Source organism: Nipponia nippon, unplaced genomic scaffold (assembly GCF_047370975.1).
Source record: "Nipponia nippon isolate SJK-2023a ecotype South Korea unplaced genomic scaffold, ASM4737097v1 scaffold_6, whole genome shotgun sequence".
In the NCBI taxonomy this organism is placed as follows: domain Eukaryota; kingdom Metazoa; phylum Chordata; class Aves; order Pelecaniformes; family Threskiornithidae; genus Nipponia; species Nipponia nippon.
Genome location: NW_028262380.1, coordinates 66,053,185 through 66,077,244, shown reverse-complemented (window position 1 = coordinate 66,077,244; position 24,060 = coordinate 66,053,185). Strand labels below are relative to the sequence as shown.

The window sequence follows — 24,060 nt, the reverse complement described above, 5'->3', positions numbered from 1 at the left end:
TCAAAGTTAAATACCAGACCTTGTGACACCTCCTATTCCAAGGCTCTGATGTTCTTCTCAAGTTTTACTTTTGGCTTTGTTCCAGTTCATTGTGCAACGTTTTTCTGTCTGGTTGTTTTTGTTTTTTGTTTTTTGTTTTTTGTTTTTTCAAATGGTATGAGGGTGTTTTCATACTACTCCTCGATAACAGTTAGCGTTTGTTACAAACATCTGAACTCACGGATGTTGGTGTAATGGCACAAAAGAGATTAGATAGTCCAACTGCACAAATCCTGCTTAACTAGATTTCACTAACTGACTTTAATTCAGTGTAAAATAACAAATTCAATACTTGGAGCTTGTTATATTTAGAGCACGATAGCCATGCAGATAAAAAAGCAACACAAATCCTGTGGAATTTTAAAACAAGAATCTGGGATTTGATGTGAATTACAGTTCACTCATTAACATTATAGGTATTGAAAAAGAGTACAGCAACTAATCAAAATCACCAGTTTCCACCAAGCATGCAGAAAAACGAAACAAACTACTGAAATGATATAAAACATTATATAAAACACATGTAAGTGACAGTTATTCGACTTACCAAAGCGCCATGTAACATTTCTCACACGCTTTAACAGCTTCAGTTACACTCTAGCCAATAATCTACCTCTGTCTACTTCTAATATTCCAAATTTCTGAGTAGCTTCAAACAACCGTCATTTAAAAATAACCTGAGAAACATTTCTCCCTCCTCTGCTGCCGACCATATGAAATTGCCTTGCAAAACAGTGTTGGTCCAACGCCAAGAAGGGTGATGCTGGCTTCAAGGCTATCAACAACTGCTTAGAAATGAGATATTTGGGGTTTCTAACAGGCGGTGTAGGAAAAAATAAGCAACAATATTTCAGAAGTAATAATATCTGACTTTTTCTTCTGTAAATGTTTAACACATTCAGGACTAACGGTAAGATAATTTAGAGATGTCTGTAGGTGGCATAAGGTCCTCCCAGGGCTGAGGGCCAGCACAGAGCCAGCACAGCTGAGGATGACCCTGTCCTGCTGGTGGTAGCGGAGAGAGGCTGCCCCACAGCCCGGCCAGAGGCTGGGACCAACCCCCCATCCTGGCGATGCCCACCACTTTGCTGTGGACTCCCTAATCCTTCCCAGAGCCCCAGCCATGGGGCAAAGCAGGCTTCCTAGCCTCAGGCTGGCCCTGCCCTATTGCGGGGGTCTGTGCTGGCCTTGGCCACCCTCCCCCAGGGCTGCCGTGCTCTTCTCATGGTGGGTGGCAGGTTGGAGATGCTTGGTGAGGTCCTGCCCAGGGGGCTGTGGTACTGCAGTGGGTGCCCAACTTAGCCCCTGAGGGGCACTGCCGGCTCTCGTGGCTGTAAGTCTCTGGTCGCAAGTTATGACCAAATTTGTTTCACAATTGCCGCATGTTCTCTGTAGTATAGTAACACATCCAATAACTAAGCATTTTGCTTGCTTTGTCTGTCACCTCCCTTAAATATTTGTGAGGCAAGAATTGGCATCAGTCACAAAAGCTGGAATCTCAAATTGCTCTAAGGGCAATACACAATTCAGGGTAGTCTGAGGAGATTTAAATCCCAAGTTTCTGCAAGGACAGGCAGGGAGAAGGATGGAATAAGCATGAACATCTCAAAATCCATTATGCCATAACCTTGGCCTTACTACTTAGACCCAGAATTTGTTCCAACAAATTTTTGACAAAAACAACAGCATCTTGGCACTAGGGCTCAAAGGAAAAAAGAAAAAGTGTAATGATGACCACAGCACTTGCACTGCTCATCATTATAGTCACTATCATCACCTTCCAAGCCCTACTTCCAAGAGAGATCTAAATCTTTTAAGATGGCCAGAAATCTTTGAAGATGCGTTTTCTAAAAAGTGAATTAATGACAGGGACCTAGAAATGTAAGCAGGAAAAAGGTAGGAGGGAGGAGTGGTGGAAAGTATCAGGAAACTTTATCTACTTCCTTGTGTGAAACACAACAGTGAGGACGATTTGGCTTTCTGAATGGGAAGACTATGCCACTTCCAGTAGGACTTCAGATTAACAGTGAAATCCAGAGGGCTCTAAGTCACTTGGCACCATCCTCGACACAGTGATCATCTGAAGAGCAGCTTAACTGCCTGATAGATCTTCCTTTTCATGATCTAAGACCATCTCAAAGGGATTGGCTCGGTTTTCTCCTATTTAGGTCAAAGAGAAAAATCAGTAGGTGGACTCATTCTGTAAACATTTCTGTAAAAGAATCAGATGAAGTGGGAAGAAAACGATTAAAAAAAAAATCTATTATAGCGATTCCCATTTAAAAGTTAATACAGGAAAGGCAAGATGAAAACCTGGACTGCCCCTCCTATCTCACTGTTTCACAATGTGAAAGGACCTTTCAGTTCCTGTAAAGACTTCTGAGTAGTACAGTCTTGTTCCCTTTCCTGGAAAGCTGTATAGGTCTACTCAGAAATAAAAGGCTACCTTTATAAAAGATTAACAGGAATGTCACCCTTTGCGGGGTGTGGCTTTACAGTTTGCCACGATTTCCCTCCCTGGATCCCAGACAGTCTTCAAGCCCCACCTAGTACAAAATAAAGATCATTTTAGCAATTTAATTGTAAAATCCTCATTTAAACAATTACTGTCTCTTTTCAACCATCATTCATGAAGGTATTTATTTCAGCACAGTAACTATATTTTGTATTCAGAACAGAGCATTCTCAATGAAAGGCTCAAGCTTTCATTGGAATGAGAAATACCAACTCAGGATAAACTATTACACTAGATGCAATATTTTGCACAACTTCCGCCTCAGTAATATTCCAATAAATGAAAGAGAAAAATACTCTATGTGACTAAGAAATATAGGCAACATTGAAAAAAACTTAACTGTAAATGTCTTCAGGCTCTACTGATGAACTTTTCTAAACATCTCAGTATCTTGAGGCATATGTTTTAATGCTTTACTTCCCACATTACCCCCAAGTTGATTTTCATAAGCCACCTTCATGAACATCAAAAAATAAACCTGCATGAATCAAACTTTGTCATGCCTAAATGAGGAGACTGCATTAACTACAAGATGAGACTATGCATACTACTATTTGTGTACAAACAAGCTAACGACAAGTGTATCTATAGCTTACATAATCAAGAAGCCATAGGTCAAGAGACGTAACTACTCAAACTATGGACTAGATTTGTAGTGCAGACTTCTATGGGTCAGGTATGCTACGGCTTTTAGGAACAGCCAAACCCGTTTTAGGGTTGCAAATAAACCTAACATGAAGATACTTGTTCTCCCTTGCTTTTACAGAAATATCAGTGTGCAGAGTGCTTGGATAAATCCTCCAGATACAAAGTGGACTTTACTTTCCAAAGCTGATAAGGGTCAGAGTTTTAAAAATAAAATCTTTTGGAGAATATACACATAACTACATTCAGCTACAGACAGTAGTTTAATGGCTCAGTAAAAGAAAGCATATTGCAGGTACACAAACTTGTATGTGGTATGTTTTCGTACACACAGCTGCAGAACAAGCTGGCTTCATAGAGTCACTTCTACATTTTCATTTCAAGCATCAGCCATTATTAAAAAAATTGAAATTTTAACAAGTGACACAAACACTTACATCCTAATACCTGTACGCACCAGTCTACCCTGGTAACTTCAGAACTGCAGAGGTTTCACATGAAATCCAGCTATAGTCATGTGGGGCAGGCTTTAACCCAACAGCTTGAACTCAGGTCAGTCAGAAGCAGGATTTGCAACTCAGGTGCTTTTGCCAGGAAAAGTCAAATGAGAAAACAAACATGCAGAAACAGAACTAGAATATAGGGAAATATTTTACAGTTGTGTGACCTCTTTCTTCAATTCCTGTTATCAACAAGCTTCTCACATAAAAACAGTACTTTTGAAAAGGAAATTGCATTTGAGAGAATATGCAAGACCACTGCCAAAAGGCTGTCAAATACATCTGGGCTACAAATGACAATATGTTGGATCAAAAGTTAACACCCATTTAGCAATCAGATGCATATTTCATCCTTCATGAAGGCCTGAAAAGAACAGTTCACTTTATTCTGGATGCAGGTATCAAAGCAGATCTCACAAAGCAACATAGGCGCATCATCTAAGGATCTTTTTCACATTAAGAATCCTATTAGAAGGAAAACACTAAAAGGTAATTGAATTTCCCTCAGTTATCTTCATCTCTGTCAGCTCCTGCTACAATAACTTACTCTCCAGAGCACAGATAACTCAATTCTGTCCAGCAAGCATATGTTATGAATCTCCAAAGCAAACTTGTCTAAATCATTCTGGTCTTCTATCAAGGTTGGCTGTGGATATGAACTCTGACAGAAAGCAAACAAATTTATTTTTATCTTTTCAATAATTCACTTCCCTGTGCCTTGATGGAAGAATCTAAAGACGTAAATGTTTCCACTAATTCCGGAATTATAAAGACTGGTTGAAAATATTTTATCTGGAAGTTAATGCTATTATAAACTGTTTGATTCACCATTCTGTTTTAGCAGAAACAAAAGAAGAGTGTTACAGCAGTTTCAGGTTCCTGTAGGTGTACAAAAACTAAACCTATCATCTCATGCTGTAATTGCCTTCTTTTTTACAGTGGTTTTGACATTTATATTTTCACCTTCAGTGGAAACGCTAACTGTACAAATAATAACAACAGAGGTATACTCTAACTTTTTATTTTATCAAACCTCTTAAAACATCAGTAAGTGCAAATTCTCCACTCGTATGAGCAAACTACTTGGATTTTAAAAGTCACATTTTAGGAAGATATAATGATTATCTAGACCAACATCACAAAAGAAAAGCAAAACATAAAGCATCCAAAGGAGGGATAAATGACAAGAATCAGAAAAGCTACTTCCAGAAGACGAGAGAAAATACTAGATAAGGTTCTGGTCAGACTAACATTAACCATACAATTCCTCTCAGTTTGTGATCGTTTCAGGCTGTCCAACATATATGTGAAAAAAAAAGTCTGAAGAATGAGTGAATAATGAAGTGACAAAGTTCATTGCTGATAGTAAGCTATTCAGAGTTGTATAGTCACGAAGGAGCTGTGAGGAACCGGAGGGGGAGCTTGGAAGACCAAGTCATTGTGATAATAAAACAGCACAGGAACTTCAGCGTAGATAAAAGAAATGTAGGAAAGAATCTAATTTTAGTTATAAAATGATGGACTCTGAGTTCACCTTTATCATCACTCCTTTTTGCCATAATGAGATGGTATTATCAATGACAGTTCTATGAAAACATCAGCTCGGTACAGGATAATCAACAAGCACACAGGAATCAGGTAAAGAACTAGTAACCACTGTGAAGAGAACAACACAGAAAACATTGTGTATGTATAAATTCCGGGTGTCCACATCTGGAATGCTGGGTGCATGTTTGGGTCTTCCATCAGAAAATATGATAGAACTGAGAAACATTATGGAAGGATTCAGAATTGGAATCACTGCCATAAAAGAAATAACTATGTAACAGTAGGATTTTTCAAGGTGGGGGGAAAAAAGACAACTCAGGAGGGACAGGAGAATTCTGTAAAATCATATGGCATAAAGGACCCCTTCTAGGTGAGTTTGCGTGACCGGGTTATATAGATTCAACATTAGATGGAGAGAGTCACCAGGAAAAAGCAGGCCAAAGAGATGGAGAGTGCATGCCGAGAAGGTCATGTGTGAAAGTTTCCCAAGAGCCAGTAAACTCTAGGGACTGGCAGTCTTGCTGAACCTGCAAAATATCATCAATTCCGAATACCACAGGTCTGCTGAATCTGTACACCACCACTAGCATACGCTAGTACCAGCAGGGGGTTGTACGACTCAGACAACATCCAAGAGAGTGACGGATAGTCTACGCAAATGAGGAATATAGGATTGTATATATACCCCCACGAAGGAAAGGACCTTCTGCAGGACTTTCTGAAGCTATTGGAATGCCAGTAAAACCCTTCATTACACTTGTTGGAGTCAGACTCCCTACTATAAGCTCCAACTGTAAGTGTGTAAGTGATGACATTGCGTGTGGTTATCAGCTATTAAGAGTAACAGCTTTATTCTATTAATTACAACAGTATAATGAACAGAAGGTGTTCTAAGAAATACTGGTTGTGATCCGTCTCTCCTGTCCAACCTGACTCGCTACCAGGGAACAGACATTTTACAACACAAGAATGAAATTAAGATGCCAGTACAATTTGCAATTAACTCAGTGAAACTTTTAGTGAAAGCCTATGTGGATTCAAAGTTCTGCAGGGCAAATGGAGGAATAATCCTGAAGGGGTACTAAGCACATGGCCATCATTTCTGGCAAGCAAGAATCAGAAGTCCCTGAACTTCAAACTGCAGAAGGCTGAGAGTGTATTCTGGGAAAGTGTTATTATTGTTTGCCCTTTTAATAAACTCTTCCTTAAGTATCCACAGTTTGAGATACGATAACAGGCTTGATAATGGACTTATCAATGTGATTAGTCTTGCTCATCCATGTTCCACTAGGAATCAACCTTCCAAGAACAGACACAGAATAGAACTACTACGATGACCTAGAGTATGCAGACACCACCTTAGAAGAGAAAAAAAAAAAAACAAAAAAAACCCCCAAAAAAACGACCAGTGAAGCCAAAAGTCACATAACAACAAAGAAATATACGCTGAATAAAAATAAAAATAAATTAGAAAAAAATTACATTTGACCAGAACATTTAAGTCCAACCTACCAGTTGGAATAGTGCGAAAACACACCTTCAGGTATTCAGACCCTGAAGATCTTTCTGACCTTGTCAGCACCAATCTCAGAATTGTTTTAATATAATGTCTTTCTCATTTATATCAAACTAACCTATAATAAGGCACATAGGAGAGATGTGTACTGTCACCAGTACACAGCTTCTTCAAAGCTGAACAATTCCTAACACTGTTGTTAAAAAGGTACCTAAGTAATGCAAGCTATCTTTGGACAGGAATTTTAGAAGAAAATCTCCAACCAAGCACAACAGGATATTTGCTTTGTTAATGCTAGAAATTTACACTCTTCATATACTGTATTACTTCAGTCAAGAGTATTTTAGAATCACTGCCCAGCATGAGCTACCATAAATATCAGTACATGAATAATAAACAAGGTAAACACTACTGATTTTTTTTTTTCATGAATTGGTGAGAAAAACATTTCTGACGGGTACATCTAATTTGAAGCAAAGAATTTCTTAGCTAGCTAGCTAGCTTAGTTTTCATATTAGGAGCATAAAAAGATGCAGCAAAACATGGAAAATGTTTTTATAGACAACACAAAAACTGTATTAAAAGATACAATATTAGGGGTTCAAAGGAAACGTGTGCCATCCATCAAAAGGCTTTTTAAAAGACCAAAAAAAGCTGGAACGGTTAAACTGCAGAGAAAGGTGACTGTAAGAAAATGGCATTCTTCAAGAAGTCTGTTCAAAGAAGGAAAACAGAAAAATATGTCAACTGTGGTATGTTAGTTTTAAAAACAGAATGAAGCAGGCCAAAAGAGTTTGAGGAACACTTGCATAAAGGCATAAAAGGCAGTAATAAATTATTTTTCAAACAAATCAGGAGCAGTAAGCCCGTTAAGGTATCTCTGTAGAGCTAATAGAAGATCAAAGGATAGAAAGAGCTCTTGGAACACAAGACCACCACAGAGAAGTGCTAGCAGAGAAGTTATAAAAGAAAACTGACAAGTGACCAACTGCTAAGACCAGACGGTATTCACTCAGGTGATCTAGAAGAAGTCGGGGATGAACACAGCTGAGCCATTAGCTACAGTGTTCTTGTTCAAACCACCTCAGTGCCAGAAGAATGAAATATGCCAAATGGACTCTGGAGGACAGCAGGGAACTACATGGCAATACATCTGAAATTTTTTAGAGGTAAATTGGTAGCTGTGTTTAAAGCAAAAAGGAAACAATGGAATAAGCACATTGGCAAGAGTCATCATTGCTTTTGTAAAGCAAAGTTATGGTTCATTAGATTTCTTTCAACAAGCCACTGGAGACACAGACAAGAAAGATGCAGTTCATAAAGCCCACTGTTTGAACACCAAAAAGGTATTTAAAGAAAGGTAGGATGCGGTAGGGCATATAGGAACATCCTTACATTGATAAAAATTGATTAAAACAAAGGAAACAGGTGTAAAGAAAAGAATAGCTAGTCTTCAAAGTGGAGGGAAATCATCAATTGAATCCCACTGTGTTATTAAACGTATTTATAAAGGACTGGATACTGGAAGAGGTGTCAAATTTTGCTGATAGCTCTAAGTAATTCAAGGTAGTATAAACAACAATCAAACATGAAAAATGCTAATACAGTGACTGGGAGATTAAACAATAGGTGACATTCATATAGAGAACTGCAAATCTTCGTCCAGTTGTGATCCCTGCCACCTGGGTGGAACCAAGGAAGCACCCCTATATCATTGCATTGTTCTTACGCTTGTCCCTAGGCATGTACTATTCAACTCTGTTAGAGATAGAATACCGAGCTTGATGGACTTTTGGTTACAGTACAGTACAGATGCTCTTGAGTGTCAGCAAACTGTTCATCTGTGAAACAAAAGAACAACATTATTAATGCAGATGAATAAAAAAAAAAAGCATGGAATTTCCAAGTGGATTGTGTTAACATCCTAAATGATTTTGGATTCTGAATGCTCTAAACAAAGTTCAAGTTATTCAAGTTTCCTGCCAAATTGTTTCCTATTCCAGAAAACTGGCAGAACCTGTGCTCTATAACACCCTAATAACTCAAGCGATTTTCATCCGAGCATTTGAGCAATTCCCATCACAAGTCAGTATTCGCAAAGAATTACCTGCAACAAGTGGAACTTACCTATATGAATCCTGCACATATATATTAATATAAGACCAGACATTCATATTTCTGTACTGTTTTTCCCTAACACATGAAACACAAGTAACTCATTGAAGTCATTGCTGTGGAAGAGATATTCCACAGTACAGATTACTATATTTTACTCACTTCTTACTGTGTATAATTTTACTTTAGAAGTTAATCTTTCAAAGAAGTAACAAGTTTGAAATTTAGAATTCGTAATTAAAAAAGAATAAAAAGAAACCAATCCTAATAAAGCACTGTTTAGACAGTACCTTATTTATGTTGATCAATCTTGTAAGCATGCATTGGTTGTTATTCTGGATTTTGTGTGGTACTTAGCTAGCTAGTGAGTGAGAAATAATTAAAAAAAACAAAAAAAACCACACACACAAAACCACCAAACCACCCTGTCAGCGTTACGATTACGGATTTCACACACCAAAAAAGTTAAGATGCACTGCCACAGCAAAAGATAAGTTCAGAAGGGAATGTTTTTTCCCAGTCTAGCAGAAGATAGATCACAGCAGAAGCATACAATGCTGCTCTCCCCTCTCATTACCCCATTTTCTTCATGCCTATGCTGTTTCAATTCAGCCATTAAAGTAGCAGGGCAAAATTACAAAACATAAGTGGTTACAGGAACCGAGTCTTTGGCTTCTTCTGGCAGAGGATTTTTTAGGTTTCCAGGGTCTACAAACGCTAAAATAACAAGAATTCCAGAGCACGTTCTGCTAAGATGTCCAGAGCCATGGAGAGTAGATTAATTAAACTCATTGATAATCTCTAGTGAAAATAATCAGCTGTAACAGTACTTACAAGAGGGGGTAAAAAGTTTTTAAAACAAAGGAAAGTTTATCATGAACAGGAAGTGAAGAATAAGTAGATGTGTGAAATATGTAAAAGGAGAGAAGAAAAGGCCATAAAAAGTTAAAGTCTCACACAGCTAATATGGTAAAACGCTGTGCAGAAGAGACTCGTATCATCACGACATTCCTGGACTTTTTTTTCCAATTACACTTAGCATGTAAATGAAACATAGCATAGATTATAAAATGTGGAAGTGTCTTGACAAGACACTGCTAAACACTAAGCACTAATTATAAAGTAATAAACTTCCTTAGCATCAGAAAAACAAGAATAGATTTATTTTATAGGAAATAGCTACGGTTATGACTCTCTTTCATTTCCATATTCAACATGATTTGAAAAGCCCAATAATACATTGATACTTATTAGATTTAATTCTTCACATAGTTCGTCTCATAACTTGCCAAAAATATTATCCAAAAAACAGTAATGAAGATAAAATCACTTCTTGTTTCATCAGAAAAGTCTATACAATAGTTCTAAAATGAATTTTCTTTCAAGCTGCTTCAGAAACAATACTTTTATATCTTTGATAGCTCTTAGACATATTTCTGTAATGTATTTTGATTTAAAATTGCGATATAACAAAAAAGGATGTCTCAGCATTCCAGTGCAAGTCTCAGCATTCCTTCTCCTCCCATTGCTTATTAAAGCATAGTGAAGGAGGAACCACAATTTTTCCCTCCTTCTTTCATAATCAGGCAATACTTTATCCCAACACCTCCCGGAGTACAGGGAAAATGTTATAATGTTCAAACAGAAAATGAACTTCTCATTTCAGTATCCTTTGACTCACATGAGACAATGAATCCTAAAAATTGCCACCTCAGGAATATGAGAAATTTAATTTTCCAGTTTGGGACTTGTCAACATATTGCAGCAGAACAAAACTAGTTAATCCTCCAATGGAAAAAAAAATATTATTCGACGCTCAGCACTCCGTTGAAGAGTTTATGATAGCTCAAAGAAAAATGTGTTTAGAAAGTCAGAATTTTTCTTCCTTCTACCGACAGATGGTGCTATAATGCCTAACCTGCCCAATGCGAAGGGCAGCATTTATTTAAAAATCTAAATTTGAGAGAGAGTTAAGCACATCCATAATGAAATGTGTAAAGCCTTATTTTTCTGTGAGGCAACATCTAACTTCCTTTGTGTTGCCACATTACGTTTTTGCAATCTCATGGACTGTAACTCTTGGTTACATTACTACACGATGCCTACAACTTGAGCTATCCATTATCTTCACATGTTCTGTAGAGATTCATTGCTGATAACCCACACTACTAGAGAGAACACCCATTGAAAGCATTCCAAAATCTTTTGTTCTAATAAATAAGGTCATTGCCATTAAGTGTGCTGAATAACACTTCATATAAAAGGATGTTGTAAGAGCCACAGAATGATTATTTGATACATGAGTTCTATCACAAAGCAGCTTTTATTAAAAACACTGGAAAATTATACGGAGAATAGGGACCCAGTGAAGGACTGGAACTTTCTTTCCCACAGTAACTGTTGTGTACAGAAGTAACAATCACCTACAGAAACTACGAAGACACCAAATACCTTTTTTCATAATTCTTTCAAGGGCGCTCAAACATTCTCTTTGACTTATGGATATTCTGCCACAATTGATTTGCAGTACTTTTTAGTTACTTCCTCTGATAGAAATAACATCTTCTAACATTTAATGCTTAGTACACCAAAGGGGAAAAGGTGCAGAATACACAAGATTATCAATCAACGGAACCACTGAATTTTGTTTTCTGCCAAGGAAACAAAAAGCAAATACCTTCATTCAAGTCACTATTGGAACGCTTGCCTAGCCTTGCATCTTACCTCTGTCAAGGCAACACTTGTATTAACATTAAGATTCGTTTCTCAGCGTGAGCCATGAAGTAAAACATTCAGTTTATTACACGCAGCCTATAAATTGATACTGAATAAGAATTAAAACTGTGAGGAAGTCCAAGTCTTCCGCATGAAAAAACATAACTGAACAGAAAAGGGCAACAAATTTTACAGCAGCTGGAAATGCTAGATTTAATTATTGAAGAGAAATCATGCAGAGAAGTTAGCTGCCTAGCATGATTTATAACAAATGCAAAGGGAAAGTCATGTGAAATTCCCAGTTAATCAACAGAAACGGCCAATAACAAGAATGCCAGCACTTTATATTTCTACGGACGATGAGAATTTGAAAAAATAAGACCAAAAATTCAAGGGAATGACACCACACAATCTTTAAAAAAAAAGACACTTGGAGGAGGCAGGTTAGTTTATAATTACAGCAGCAATTACATTTTACTGAAAAAATTACCAACGTGTCTGTTGTTTTCCTCACAGACTCAGAATGAAGAATCCTTGTCCATCCATTCTGGAAAGTTTTCTGAAAATTATTGTGTTTCACTGTCCATTGCTCCTCTACGCACACTCATGATGTGTAGCATTATGAATGGTTCTGTATAGTACCTTTTCCCTCATTTTCCTATTCCTTCATGTGCATCTCCCAGGGAAAAACCCCCCATGTTGCTGGAAGAATATTAATCAAAAATACTTTACACAAGCATTGAGATATGGTACCACGGATTTTGGTCAAAATCCAGTAGTGCCATCCGATAGCAAACTAAACCTTCACTAGAAAGATGAAACACTGTGATGCTTGAACAGTCCGGGCTTAGCACACTTGCAGGTTTACATATTTAGAATTCTATAAATATGTATATTCACACACAAATACATGAAGAGATTTATATAAGGCAGGATGCATATCCAAGGCAATGGGCACTCCTGTCGTAAATTATAAAATAAAGTCAATTAGAGTACAAAATTCCCTCCCCCTCCTCACACCAAATCCAATTATTCTCATAGGCCTGACTCCGCAGCAGTCTGCACACATAATCTAAGACACAGTGCGAATCACCACATCTTTCAAGGTCATTTCTAGAAAGCAGTCTAGGTGGTAGCATGAAACTAGTTGTTGGAATTCAGGCATAAAGAGGGTCCTCTTCAGGATTTTCAGCTCTACCAAACACTCAGGTTGAGATTTTGAAAAATGCCTAAGAGACCCATGCATATAAATCCCAGGGACACTGGGTGAAATTTAAGGTTATAAGTTATGTTAGGAATGCTCACATTTCCACATTCACTGTAAAACCATCTGCTTCACTGCCACCTCACTACAGAAATGAGTCAAAAATTGCTTTATCAGGCTTGTTTGAGGCTTAATCGCATTGTAAAATGGGTATGTCTTGAGTCTCCCTGTGACACATGGGGATATGTCTACATTCATAGATGTAACTACTTATAGAGGTAACAGTGAAAACATGGGTGAAGAAAGGATCAGAAAAAAAAAAAAAAAGGAATAAAAAGGTTGACCTTTGTATTCAGCCACAGAAAACCTCTCACAACCAATCCTTTACCTCCTAAGCAATTTTTTTCCTGTCTTCTTTACAATACCAGCTTAGAAGAAAGACAGCATAACTGGTTTGCTCATAATTTGTTATGTTACTTATATTATCTCCTATTGAAAAAAGGAGTCGCCAGGCATCAAAAGAGGAAGACTTTTTTGCCTTTGTCCAGGCTGCCGAGTTGTAAGGTAGAGCCCTCTAGAGAGGATGGGAGGTTGCATCTTCCGTAAGGGAAGCTGGGCACCTCCAGTTTGAAGAAGCTTTTGGAAGTGCAGGACTGCAGAGGCAAAGGAGGGGTCTGCAATGCAAATTGAGACACGAGACTTCTGACAAAAAGGAAGAAACAGAAAAATAGCCAAGCCAAGATGACAGATGCCCTTCTTGCCACCAGACACAGAAGAAGTGGATGTGCAGATTTTGCTGCTGTTCAAGATACTATTTGAAGTTTCTGAAAGAGAGAGAATTGCCTTGAAAAGACATAGGCAGGAGAGAAAAGATTTCTTTTCAAATCCTTTTAATTTAAATCTATCTCACCCAGGCACTCAGTTTCCTGCATATCTAAAGTTATAGCACAAACTGGAAAAGTACGTAAAAAACCCCACCCTTGCTTTTAGAGGCTCTTCCTGTGCTTTTGGTCATCCTACTTTATGGAAAGGGTATAGACATTTTGCTCTCAATGTTCTGACCAACGCAGGGTCCCACCACATGGAGACACAGCAAAGAAAGGCCCAATCAGACCTTATGCGGAAAAGTGAACATGGGCCACATTTGCTGCTGCTTCTCTGTCTCCTCCTGGCTGTGAAAGAATTGATAGGTGGCCACTTCTCAATCCATTTCTGGAAGGAAAACATCTGTCCTGTACTTGCAATGAATTAAGAACCGAATAGGAGTGGTACCTTCCCCTCTAGACCCTCTGCAACTTTTAACACGTCACATGGCAAATGCTTTCTTGCATCACATTTCTGAAGTGCAGTTGTTCAGCGCAGCAGTGCCTTTCCTAGTATTATCTGTTTTCCTAGGTTTTTCCTTCCTCCTACAACGACCACCCTTACCCCATTTATAACCAAATACTATACAATTATATATAACTACAGAAATTGGTTATGAAGCTTGTCTAGATTTCCCATTGCTTTCTCCTGCATCTATGTGCCCCAAATACCAGACTTGAGTTTTAAATGATGACAAGATATTTTGCCTTTTATTTTAAAATTGCCCTTGCCTTTCAAAAAAAAAAAAAAAAAAAAGAAAGGAGTGTTCTACAGAAAATTTTATAAGACTACATTGCTCTATCACCATGGTACAAACAGGTCCAAAATCCGACACACATATTGCAAGGCTCATCTTTGTCGTGACTTTGGGAGAATTAAAACCAGGTAGCAGCAAACATACTACAGATCTTTAAAAAGAAATTTGGGGGTTGGATTTTTGCTGACCCGATGTTATCACGGAATATTTCATATGTGATCTGAAACACCAGAAATGCAAGTCTGAATAAAAATGAAAAATTTTTGCCACATTTCTCATCTGTCTCTGGATCTGTATCCTGCACTCAACCAGCTTCAGCTCCTTTCTCCCCATAGCTCAGGTGGCAAAGTTTGCTTCTGATCTGAACCATGCATGCTCATCTCAAGCATTTTTTTTTTTTTTTTTTAAAGTTACAACTAGTAATTACCACAATCACAAAATGCTTTTAAATACGATGAAACCCACACTTGCATATACTGTTCTTCAAGGCTAAATGTTATACGATCACACTATTTTCCGAGAAATTGCTTAATCTTTTTGTTGGACACAGGATCAATTCACTTTCTTCAACTATCACAGCAGGGAAATTCCTCATCTTAGGACATTACTAGGTACAAAATATTTACATCAAATTTTAAAAGGAATTGGAAAAAATCACAGCAGAAAAATCACAACACTATTTATTAAAGATATGACTTCCCTCTGGTTAGGGAAGTCTCTGAGCTGCAGATCTTTCTACGATAAAACAGCATTTATGAAAGTATAGCCTATCTGCTCCCTTCTACAATTGCTCTTTTCTGAACATATGCCATGGCAGATGGGATATTGCATTCAATGACTGACCAAGCAGAGTCTCTCTCACGACTGGAAGAATACCATCTTCATTCCAACTCGCTTCTCAAGAATAGATGGAAGATGAAGCAGCAAATCAAGGAGCCAGGTGCACACAGGTGACCAAACCACACCAGTCAGGCTAGCCAAAACAATTTTTAGCTTAGGGCTCATCATCTGCTACTCTGCTTCCTTACAGGTCCTCAGGCTGGAGAAATGAACCAGATCAAAGGCTGCATCAATTGTTTTAAAAGTCCTTTTTCTCTTATTTGTGTCACGTGCCTGCGTGTCATGACCAAAACAAGGCATCAACATTGACGCCCATTCATACACTGGAACATACCTACCCATCGCCATACACAGCATGTCAGCAGCCCAACACAGCACCGATACATTCCCATTAAGTGATGGAATGGCTCCAGTCTAGTCAAGTGACAGATCCATTTCTGGGCACAACAGAAGAATGGCAGGTTTCCTATAGCCTGGAGCACCACTTTAAAAGGCTATGAGGAACACCGTGGCTAAAAAGTATCACACTTGACGGGACATGTGAAAACCAGACCATACCATGGATGGATGGAACACAGTACACACGAATTTCTGATTGTTGGTGTGATACCTGCAGATTCAAATGGATGTTACTAACCGTTTCCCCTTCCACAAAAGAAACATAAACGCTGACTGAAGTCTGCCACAGACATCAGTAACGCTAACTTCACGAGACACCAGATTTGTTATTTAAGCATTTGATAGAATCCAATAGTTGTATATCCTCAATTTGCGCACCTGCAGAAGTGATGCTAGATCGAAGTTTTTCCAACACACTAACAAAACTAAACTTGATAAACAGGCTGCTGCTATTTTAGTACTCTAGTTTCTGTTTAAGTTCAAGCTTATGAGTTAAACCCCTTGAGCCATCATACTGAGACAGCACAGATTCAAAACAGCATCAAGTTAAAAAAGTATCAGCCAACTCTTATCCTAGAGAGTTGTCACAGCAAAACTCAGAGCTATATGGAAAATGTAAGTTGATGCTCAATGTAAATTCCTTCCAGACGTCATAAAAGGTGTCTTGAGACAGAAATAAGGCTAAAAGTGAAGTTGTCACTGAACAACTGTATTCATCGGTAGCCCGTATTTACACGACGGAACTCTCTACTTCACACACATTTCCCACATACACGCGCACCTTTGCAAATAGTTTGCATCTGATGAAAAAAAAAAAAAAAAGTGGGCTGTTCATCTAATCAATAATGCCATGTCATGCACGGAGCTTCCACATAAATCCAGAGCAAAAGATGTCAAGCATGTCCCACTCCAGTGATTATCAGGCAATGAAGTAAAAAGATGCACTTTTCATCTCCACAGGACTGTTGCCAAACCCTTGATGTAATAAATGAAACATGTCTGCTATTTCACCATTGCAAAATGGTACTGTAGATATCTTACAACATCTCTGTTTGCAGGAGGGGGTAACTAGCTCTAGATGAAGTGCAGATATGTTATTAAACAACGCACAGCTTGAATCCTGGGGCCAACACAGATGACCTTTAGAACATAAGCACTGTCTAAGACAAATATGCTTTCATCTTTGGGGAATATTTTTTCAAGTAAAGATTTAAGAGAAAAACAGTTTAGAAATACGTTAAGCACAAATGTGCCTTCAATCTCTTAATGCCTCATTTTAAAAACAAAACCACAAGTAGTATCACATGTCAGAATAAAGACTAAGTACTCTTTAACCAGAATATTAGTGAATTTAGTGAGATTTAGCTTCGTTTTCATTCAAACAACCCAATAATTAAAGCACAGAGAAAGGAGATACGCGATATAACTGAGATCCAAAATTGGAGGTACGACTAAAGCGATTCAGAAAGAAGGCTTGTATTTTTATTACAAGTCTATAAAAACAAGGACCATTATTTCACTTTAGAATCTCTTAAATGGGACAAAAATACAAAAACATAACAAAACCACACTGAGGCATGTAAAACATAAGGAAAACGGTTTGAGAGATGGACTAAGTGAAATAGCAAATGATAGAAAAAGAAAAAGAAGTAATTTCTCGTTTCGCACTTCACAGGCTGTTATCATTTATCTTCAGTAAGGTGGTTTTTTCAGAGTTATATCTTGACTGTGACGCTGAGCAGCTTTAACACATACAGTGGTATTTTCTTCATGGAAAAGAGCAGCATGGGTATGATAAAATTCCTTCCCCCACAAACTATGGTTTGCAGATTCTGACAAGTTCTGAGCTGCTCTGCACAGCCTGTTTTTCCATCAAAGTTAGTGGCAAACTATCAAAACACCCTATGACTGCAAAGCACTTTTCAGGATGGAACCTCCTGTGCCTGAAAAAACCCGCATCATACATAGGAATCCTCGAACACAGCGGGCTTGTTATGTTTTGGTGGTTGGTTTTGATTTTTGTTTTAAAAAACAATTTCATTTCTTACCTCAAATTCAGCATGGCGGTTAATGTCCTCTGCTCTCTGTCTGCTCAAGATAAATTCTGCTTCATTAGCCACTCTTACCAAATGGTCCTTCATGGTTTGACTCAGCAACCTGAGGACAGAGAATATTTAAGAACTGCTTTGAGAGAATGAAGTCCTAAAATAAAAATCTGTAAATACAGCATATATACAAATATTTTGAGTTCTGTTCCATAACTGACTTTATGGTGTTAAGAAAATGGTATAAATAAGGTTGAAGGGTAATTTTCTGGCAACTAGTAAAATTGTATTTCAATAATAAACCAAACTAAGTATTAAACAAAATGTAAACACTCTAGACAGTCATTTGTTTTACCTGAAATATAGATATGTAAGAAAATCTTTCACATACACACAACACAAGATAAAGAAAAGCAAGCAGTTTATGCATATAAACATCCACAGTGAAAGCTCTAATGTAACTGATGGAAAGTCTAAACAAAAACTGTGAATTGCACTGCAGTATAGTTTTTTCTCCAAATGTAAAATTGGAATTTTATGGTAAGTATTCATTTAAGTAATATTTTCAGGATTATAAAACATCCTCAGTCTCACAAATGAAATGCTAAGATATACATTGTTCCAGGTTATATACAGAATAAAGCTATAATTCAATCCGAGATTTCTGAGGCCTTCATAAACCCTGAGTTTATGAATGGCAGCAGAGCTGACAGATTGAATTACAAGCCAATTATTCTGTGAGTTCACATACTGTTACTAAAAACATTTCCTTTTTAATTAGTTACATTGGGATTCATAAAGTTAAAACTGGCTGTGCAGGAGCTACACTGTTTTAGAAGGTGCACATTTCCATAGGATCACTCAAAGATAAACCAGATAAATCCATTACATGCTCTACTGGTTAGTTTTTCAAAATATCTGTTATTAAAGCTTTTTTTTTTTTTTTTGGTCTTTGAAGGTTTTCAATTGCTAATGTAGAAAAGAATAGCAGAACATAAAATCACTTGTTTGCCTTGCACATATAAGCTAAAGTACATTTCAACAAGTCCAGAGTCTACTGAGAGCCTTTCTTTACAAACACAGGACTTATTATGCAGGATGCCTTCTAACGTACACAATGTTAATTTTATCCCTTAGAACTTATTTATCTGAACTGAGGCTCCACCTGCCTCTATATGTATGTTTGATAGCATGATCATCAATGCTCTGCTGTCTCTTTTCCTATGCTTTTCGCAATTCCACACTTGCAGTAGGCTTGCAGGTCACAAGAAGAGAACAAATCCAGACTCAGAACAACGCCTGAAGCTCCTTGTTCATTGCTTCTCTCACTACAAGGCTAGCAAAGCTGCAGCACAACTTCTAAATGAGGCCATGTGATCATGAACCAGTGAAGTTAGTGGATTACTGTCTCCCCACGGATGAAGTCTTGAAAAAACAAAATAGGCACAATGCATTATTTGAAGCCTGACCTCACCTTCTGTTTGAGGAGGCTTGTACGGAAGCCACTGTTTTAGAACCACATTATAATTTTTTTCATTTTTTCTATTTTCAGTCACTTTTCGAATGGAAGTAGCTGCTGAGCAACAAACATACAATTTGGCCAATTTATCTGCATGCATTAGTGGCAGACTTTTACTTTCAAAAACTTGCAGAACCAACATTGCTGCAATACCGTAAATTCAATTTCATAGCTTTTCATGGCTTCAAAATATTGGGAAAATAAACTAGTTAAGAAGGCATTGCTCATACACTGAAAAAAGAAAATAACTTACAATAATGTTCAGCTAAAAATAAATCCCTGCTAATAAACCAGCAACAAGAAACTTTGCATAACCAATTGCATAGTCTGGGCAGATTCCAAAAATTTGATTCCCCTCTTTCTCCAAGATCCCCAGCAGCACATTCAAATCTGTCACATAAGCATTTAAATAAACTTTTTTTTATTAAACTGAGAACTGTCAAAAAAATACAGGGATCATAAATACTGATGTATTACCATATCATGTATTACAATTTACATTTAACACAGTTAGACAGTATCCCATTATTTTCATTGAGTTTGTCAATACCAATACCTTCTGCTAATCTGATCGGACTTTGAAAAATACTAGTTATGCTCTAAAAGGTCCACTTTTAATCTAACACTAGTCATCCTCTAAAAGTCCCACTTTTTTTCATCTGTTCAAGAAAGCACCCTATATAATAATTGTTTTTAACGATTTACAACACGGATTTTCCTTTTCATCTACTAAACGTAACCAGTAAGCAGCCCAGTACATAACTGACTGTACACCGGCGCTTACTATGCATTTGCAGAGATGACGGACGTGTTCCAAACAAAGCAAAGAACTACATTCCCTCACACAGGAACAACATTCTCAAAACGTACTAGAAGTTTACCTAGTAAAAACAAATAGCTTTTGAGTATCAGAAAGAGCTTGGTCTCCCTATGGATCAGTTGTCATCTTTGTCACCCCCACCTCTCCTTACTAATCCCACAGCCTTTCCTCATTTTCTCTTACGATATTCCATACAGGGCTAGGCCAGCTAGATAAAACTTACACGTGATTTTGCAGATAAATCCTAGTCGAATTTGTCATTTTGGCAACCAAAAATTTTTATGGCTAATAACTAAGGAATTGTCCAAGCTCAGCATAAGCACCTTCTGGTAACTTCAAGCTGTTTTCAGAAAAAGCTAGGAGCTTCATATTATTAGGTAGCAATTATTATACAATTACTTCCCTTCTTGCAAATTGCCAAATTCAGCAACTAAAGGTCTTCAGGAGGTGAGGATAAAAAATATTTATTAATACAAATGAAGCCTATATGAAATAATTTACTGGTTTATACCATAATCACAGCTGTGTTCATTACTTAGAGTCAAGAATTTATAATTTTAATGTTTCTTTTCAGTCACCTTTTCCAAACACTGCATATGCTTAGATTAACTCTCTTCTAATAAACAACTCAAGCTGTATCATTATCTAGGTCGGTTTGGATTTTCTGTATGAGAACAGTATCCACACACATAGCACGCCACTCAGATTTCTGTTTTGAATTTACCTCTTTAAGTGTGGGACTTCGCAAACTAAATATATATCTATACATAAATGTAATGACGACATGATATAACAGAGGAGCCTATGGCCATCATTAACAATCAAAGGCAAATACAAGCTCTCAGCATATCTATAAATGAACACACCTCTGCTTATATGTCTAAAATGAAGTTTTAATCATCTACTTCTACACACCAGTTTTGGGAACCTTGGCAGCTGCTATTTTTCCATTTGGGGCAAACAAAATGTTGGACAGAAATTCGTTAAGTGTAGCTCACTGCTTGCAATAGAAACAACTGTTTCCAGCTGAGTAGACCAGTGCTGAGGGAAGGACAAGAATCTGACTCTTGCAAAAGTATTAGTGCAACTTCAAACTACATACAACACATTTTGTACATATGCGAGTGGCTATAAACTGTATTAACTAGAGCAGGTCACTTTATGAGACACAAATGCTTTCTTCTAAAGAAAAAAAATATATATTTAGAAAAATCTGACTTTCCTCACTAAGACAGTGAGTACACTTCATGGATTTAAAGGATCATAATGGTCCTTACTGGTACCTGCTCTGGCCTCCTACACAGAACTGATCATGCGTGATTTCCCCAAAAGAATGTCATTTCCTCCATCAAGTCTGTACCTTCTGTTTGAGCTACAGCATAGCTTTCAGAAAGATGCCCCAACTTTTTTTTTTTTTTTTTAAGATTTGAAGATATTTTACAACATGTTCCCCTATAAAGAAGTTTTATAAGGTAATTAGTGTCAATTAAAAACAAAACCAAACCACAAGTATTTCTTGTCTGCTTTTATCCTGTTTTTTATTCCAGCAACTAGATCACTTCAGTTCTTTTTTTGTTAAATAAAAAGTCGATCCAAAACATCTCTTTATATTTTCTTTTTTCCACAGCAAAAGGACAGCTTTTCATTTCTTTGACTAAACAGATCAATTAAATTTGTCTTTTTCAAAGTATGCACACTCAAGCTGAAAGAAGAACTGAAGTCTAATAATTTCCCTCTTGCCTATGCTTCATAATCTCTGTATGCAGACCCATGGACCATATTTGCCTTATGCTACTATCTCACATATCTGTTAATTTTTTTTCAGTGTTATTAAACACCAAAATGCTGTTGAATGTGGCGATTTACACTCCTCCTTCCCTGATAGATTCCCTTCTGGTTTGGCTTTATTTATGACAAGTTATTGAATTAAGATTTTTTCTGATCTTTAACGTGAGAAGAGTGTGGATGGAGCATGGATGGACATGTTCTGTAGAAGTTAGACTATGATACCTATGGGGGTAAAGACTCTGGATACCGGGCTTGCAGCGCACACCAGATTTAAGATCTCAGGCAGACTTTTCTTCTTTGTCTAAGCACTTTCTTTCTTGACTGAAATATTTAAAAACATGTGATTAACTTTGAAAAGATGAACAGCCTAGTAAAAACAAGCAAGGGGACGGATCCCATGCTGGAAGTTAAATATATACTTGCATACTTTGCTCGGTCAGGAATGAAGTGCTAAACCACTGACAGAGGGAGTTCCAGCCAAATACATGAGAGATTCTCAATTTTATTGTTATGCTGGCATAGAAAACTATGAGACACAAAGCAAGAAATTTTCTTACTCTGATTTCTGGCTGCAGACTGCTTAGATGATCAAGTAAAAAGTCAAGTTTCTCCTTACAACAAGCAAAAAGGAAAAGGTACAAGAGGGAAAAAATGGAACAGAAAAATATGTGCAAGAAAAGAAAGTGAGAGATGGATAAATTCTGAGTTAGTATTACTGATATCCAACAATTATCAATTTTAGTCAAAACACGGAAAAAGCTTTACAGGTGACATTTACAACAGCTGTTTACGCATAAATCTCTCAAAGTACTACAGGGAGAGATTATGTATGTTCCAGATGCTATCACAACAGAGAACTCTGAGATAGCCAAGGAAGGTAAGTTTTCCTACTTGCACTCCTCATAAACCTAGCATATAAGAGATTCTCTTACTTCAAAGGGACATACATTCTACATGGATACACACAGTCTTTTATGGGATCTGACTGCTCAATGTGCTAAGTGTTGGAATTACTGCTGCAAGGAAGTTTTACGATTGCTTTGTGGAACACAGATACTTTACAGATACACTATTCAACCATCAAAAAATACAGACAAGTCCATAAGGTCCTAAAGAGTGAAGTCTGAACACACTTATCCCCTTAAAATAAGAGACGGAGGGGGGGGGGAAAAAAAACAAACCAAACCAACCACACAACCAAGAATCATGCAGACTCACCAAAACACTGACTTGGATGTGCGATAGCATAAAACTTAACAGCACTCCAAAAGGACAGCTAGGAGGGGACACACCAATCCAACCTTTTCTGTCTGGGATAGCCACTTAGGACATGTCAGAGCCTAGTGACAACTGATCTGAGGTTGTGTTCACATTCCGAGAGAGACTGCACGGTAGTATGACAGATGATTTCTGAAAATTTTCAATCAAATAGCAATAGTACAAGACATGTATACATGCAGAGTGCAGTATAAATACCTTCTTGTTGCTCTTACATTTATTTATTTTTCATAAACAGATGTTACTAAAAACTTTCTACGTTAAAAAAATTTAAGAATTCCCAGGCACTCGAAAGTGTTTTATGATTTTGCTTTTTCATAGACCCAGAAAATTAATGACATTCTCACAGGCAAAACCTACCTTTGTCACATACATACCCTCCACAGTTACTAGCATCTCCAATAATAAAAGCTTACATTAATGTTTAATGATTAAAGTCATAGTTCTCCCCAAAAAGCTTCTGCTTACTCATTAAGTTGCAGCAAAGATCATATGTTTCCAGTTACACAAAAAATGATGCAATTTAAATCCACGCACAGATGATCAAGCAAAACTCGGTGAAATAAAAAACTGTTTTAAAAATGGTTGTGCATGTCACGCTATACCTTAGTGCATACACACGCACACAAAAAAAAATCATGTAGTGTCCAGAACCCCACCTCAAGTCACTTATCTGTCTCTGAAACGCATCCAGGCTACAACTTCTAATTTTCAGCACATTTGAAATGTTGTTTAAAGTCTAGCCTAATGATCTTCTGTAGTTCAAATTCACACATGAACAAAGCTGCTTCTGCTGTGAAACCAAAACAACATAAAAACTCAGAAAACACATCACCAAAAATCCCTTTTCCAAAACCTACCACTTAAACAGAACGGGTTGCTGAAAAGAAAAAACAAGGAAATGTGGAAAACACTTTTTTTTGCTCACAAATCAAGACTAAGGTGCAGGTTCT

General features: G+C 37.4%; 1 protein-coding gene across 5 annotated transcripts in view; it reads right to left on the bottom strand.

Annotated features, from left to right (window-relative positions):
- Window positions 1-24,060, bottom strand: part of LRBA (LPS responsive beige-like anchor protein) — a 415,388-nt gene that overhangs the window by 251,830 nt on the left and 139,498 nt on the right. For all 5 annotated transcript variants that reach the window (XM_087736323.1, XM_087736322.1, XM_087736324.1 and 2 more), the window contains one exon: window positions 17,706-17,814. In XM_087736323.1, the coding sequence (XP_087592449.1) occupies window positions 17,706-17,814 (109 nt within the window). The remainder of the gene's footprint in view (window positions 1-17,705; window positions 17,815-24,060) is intronic.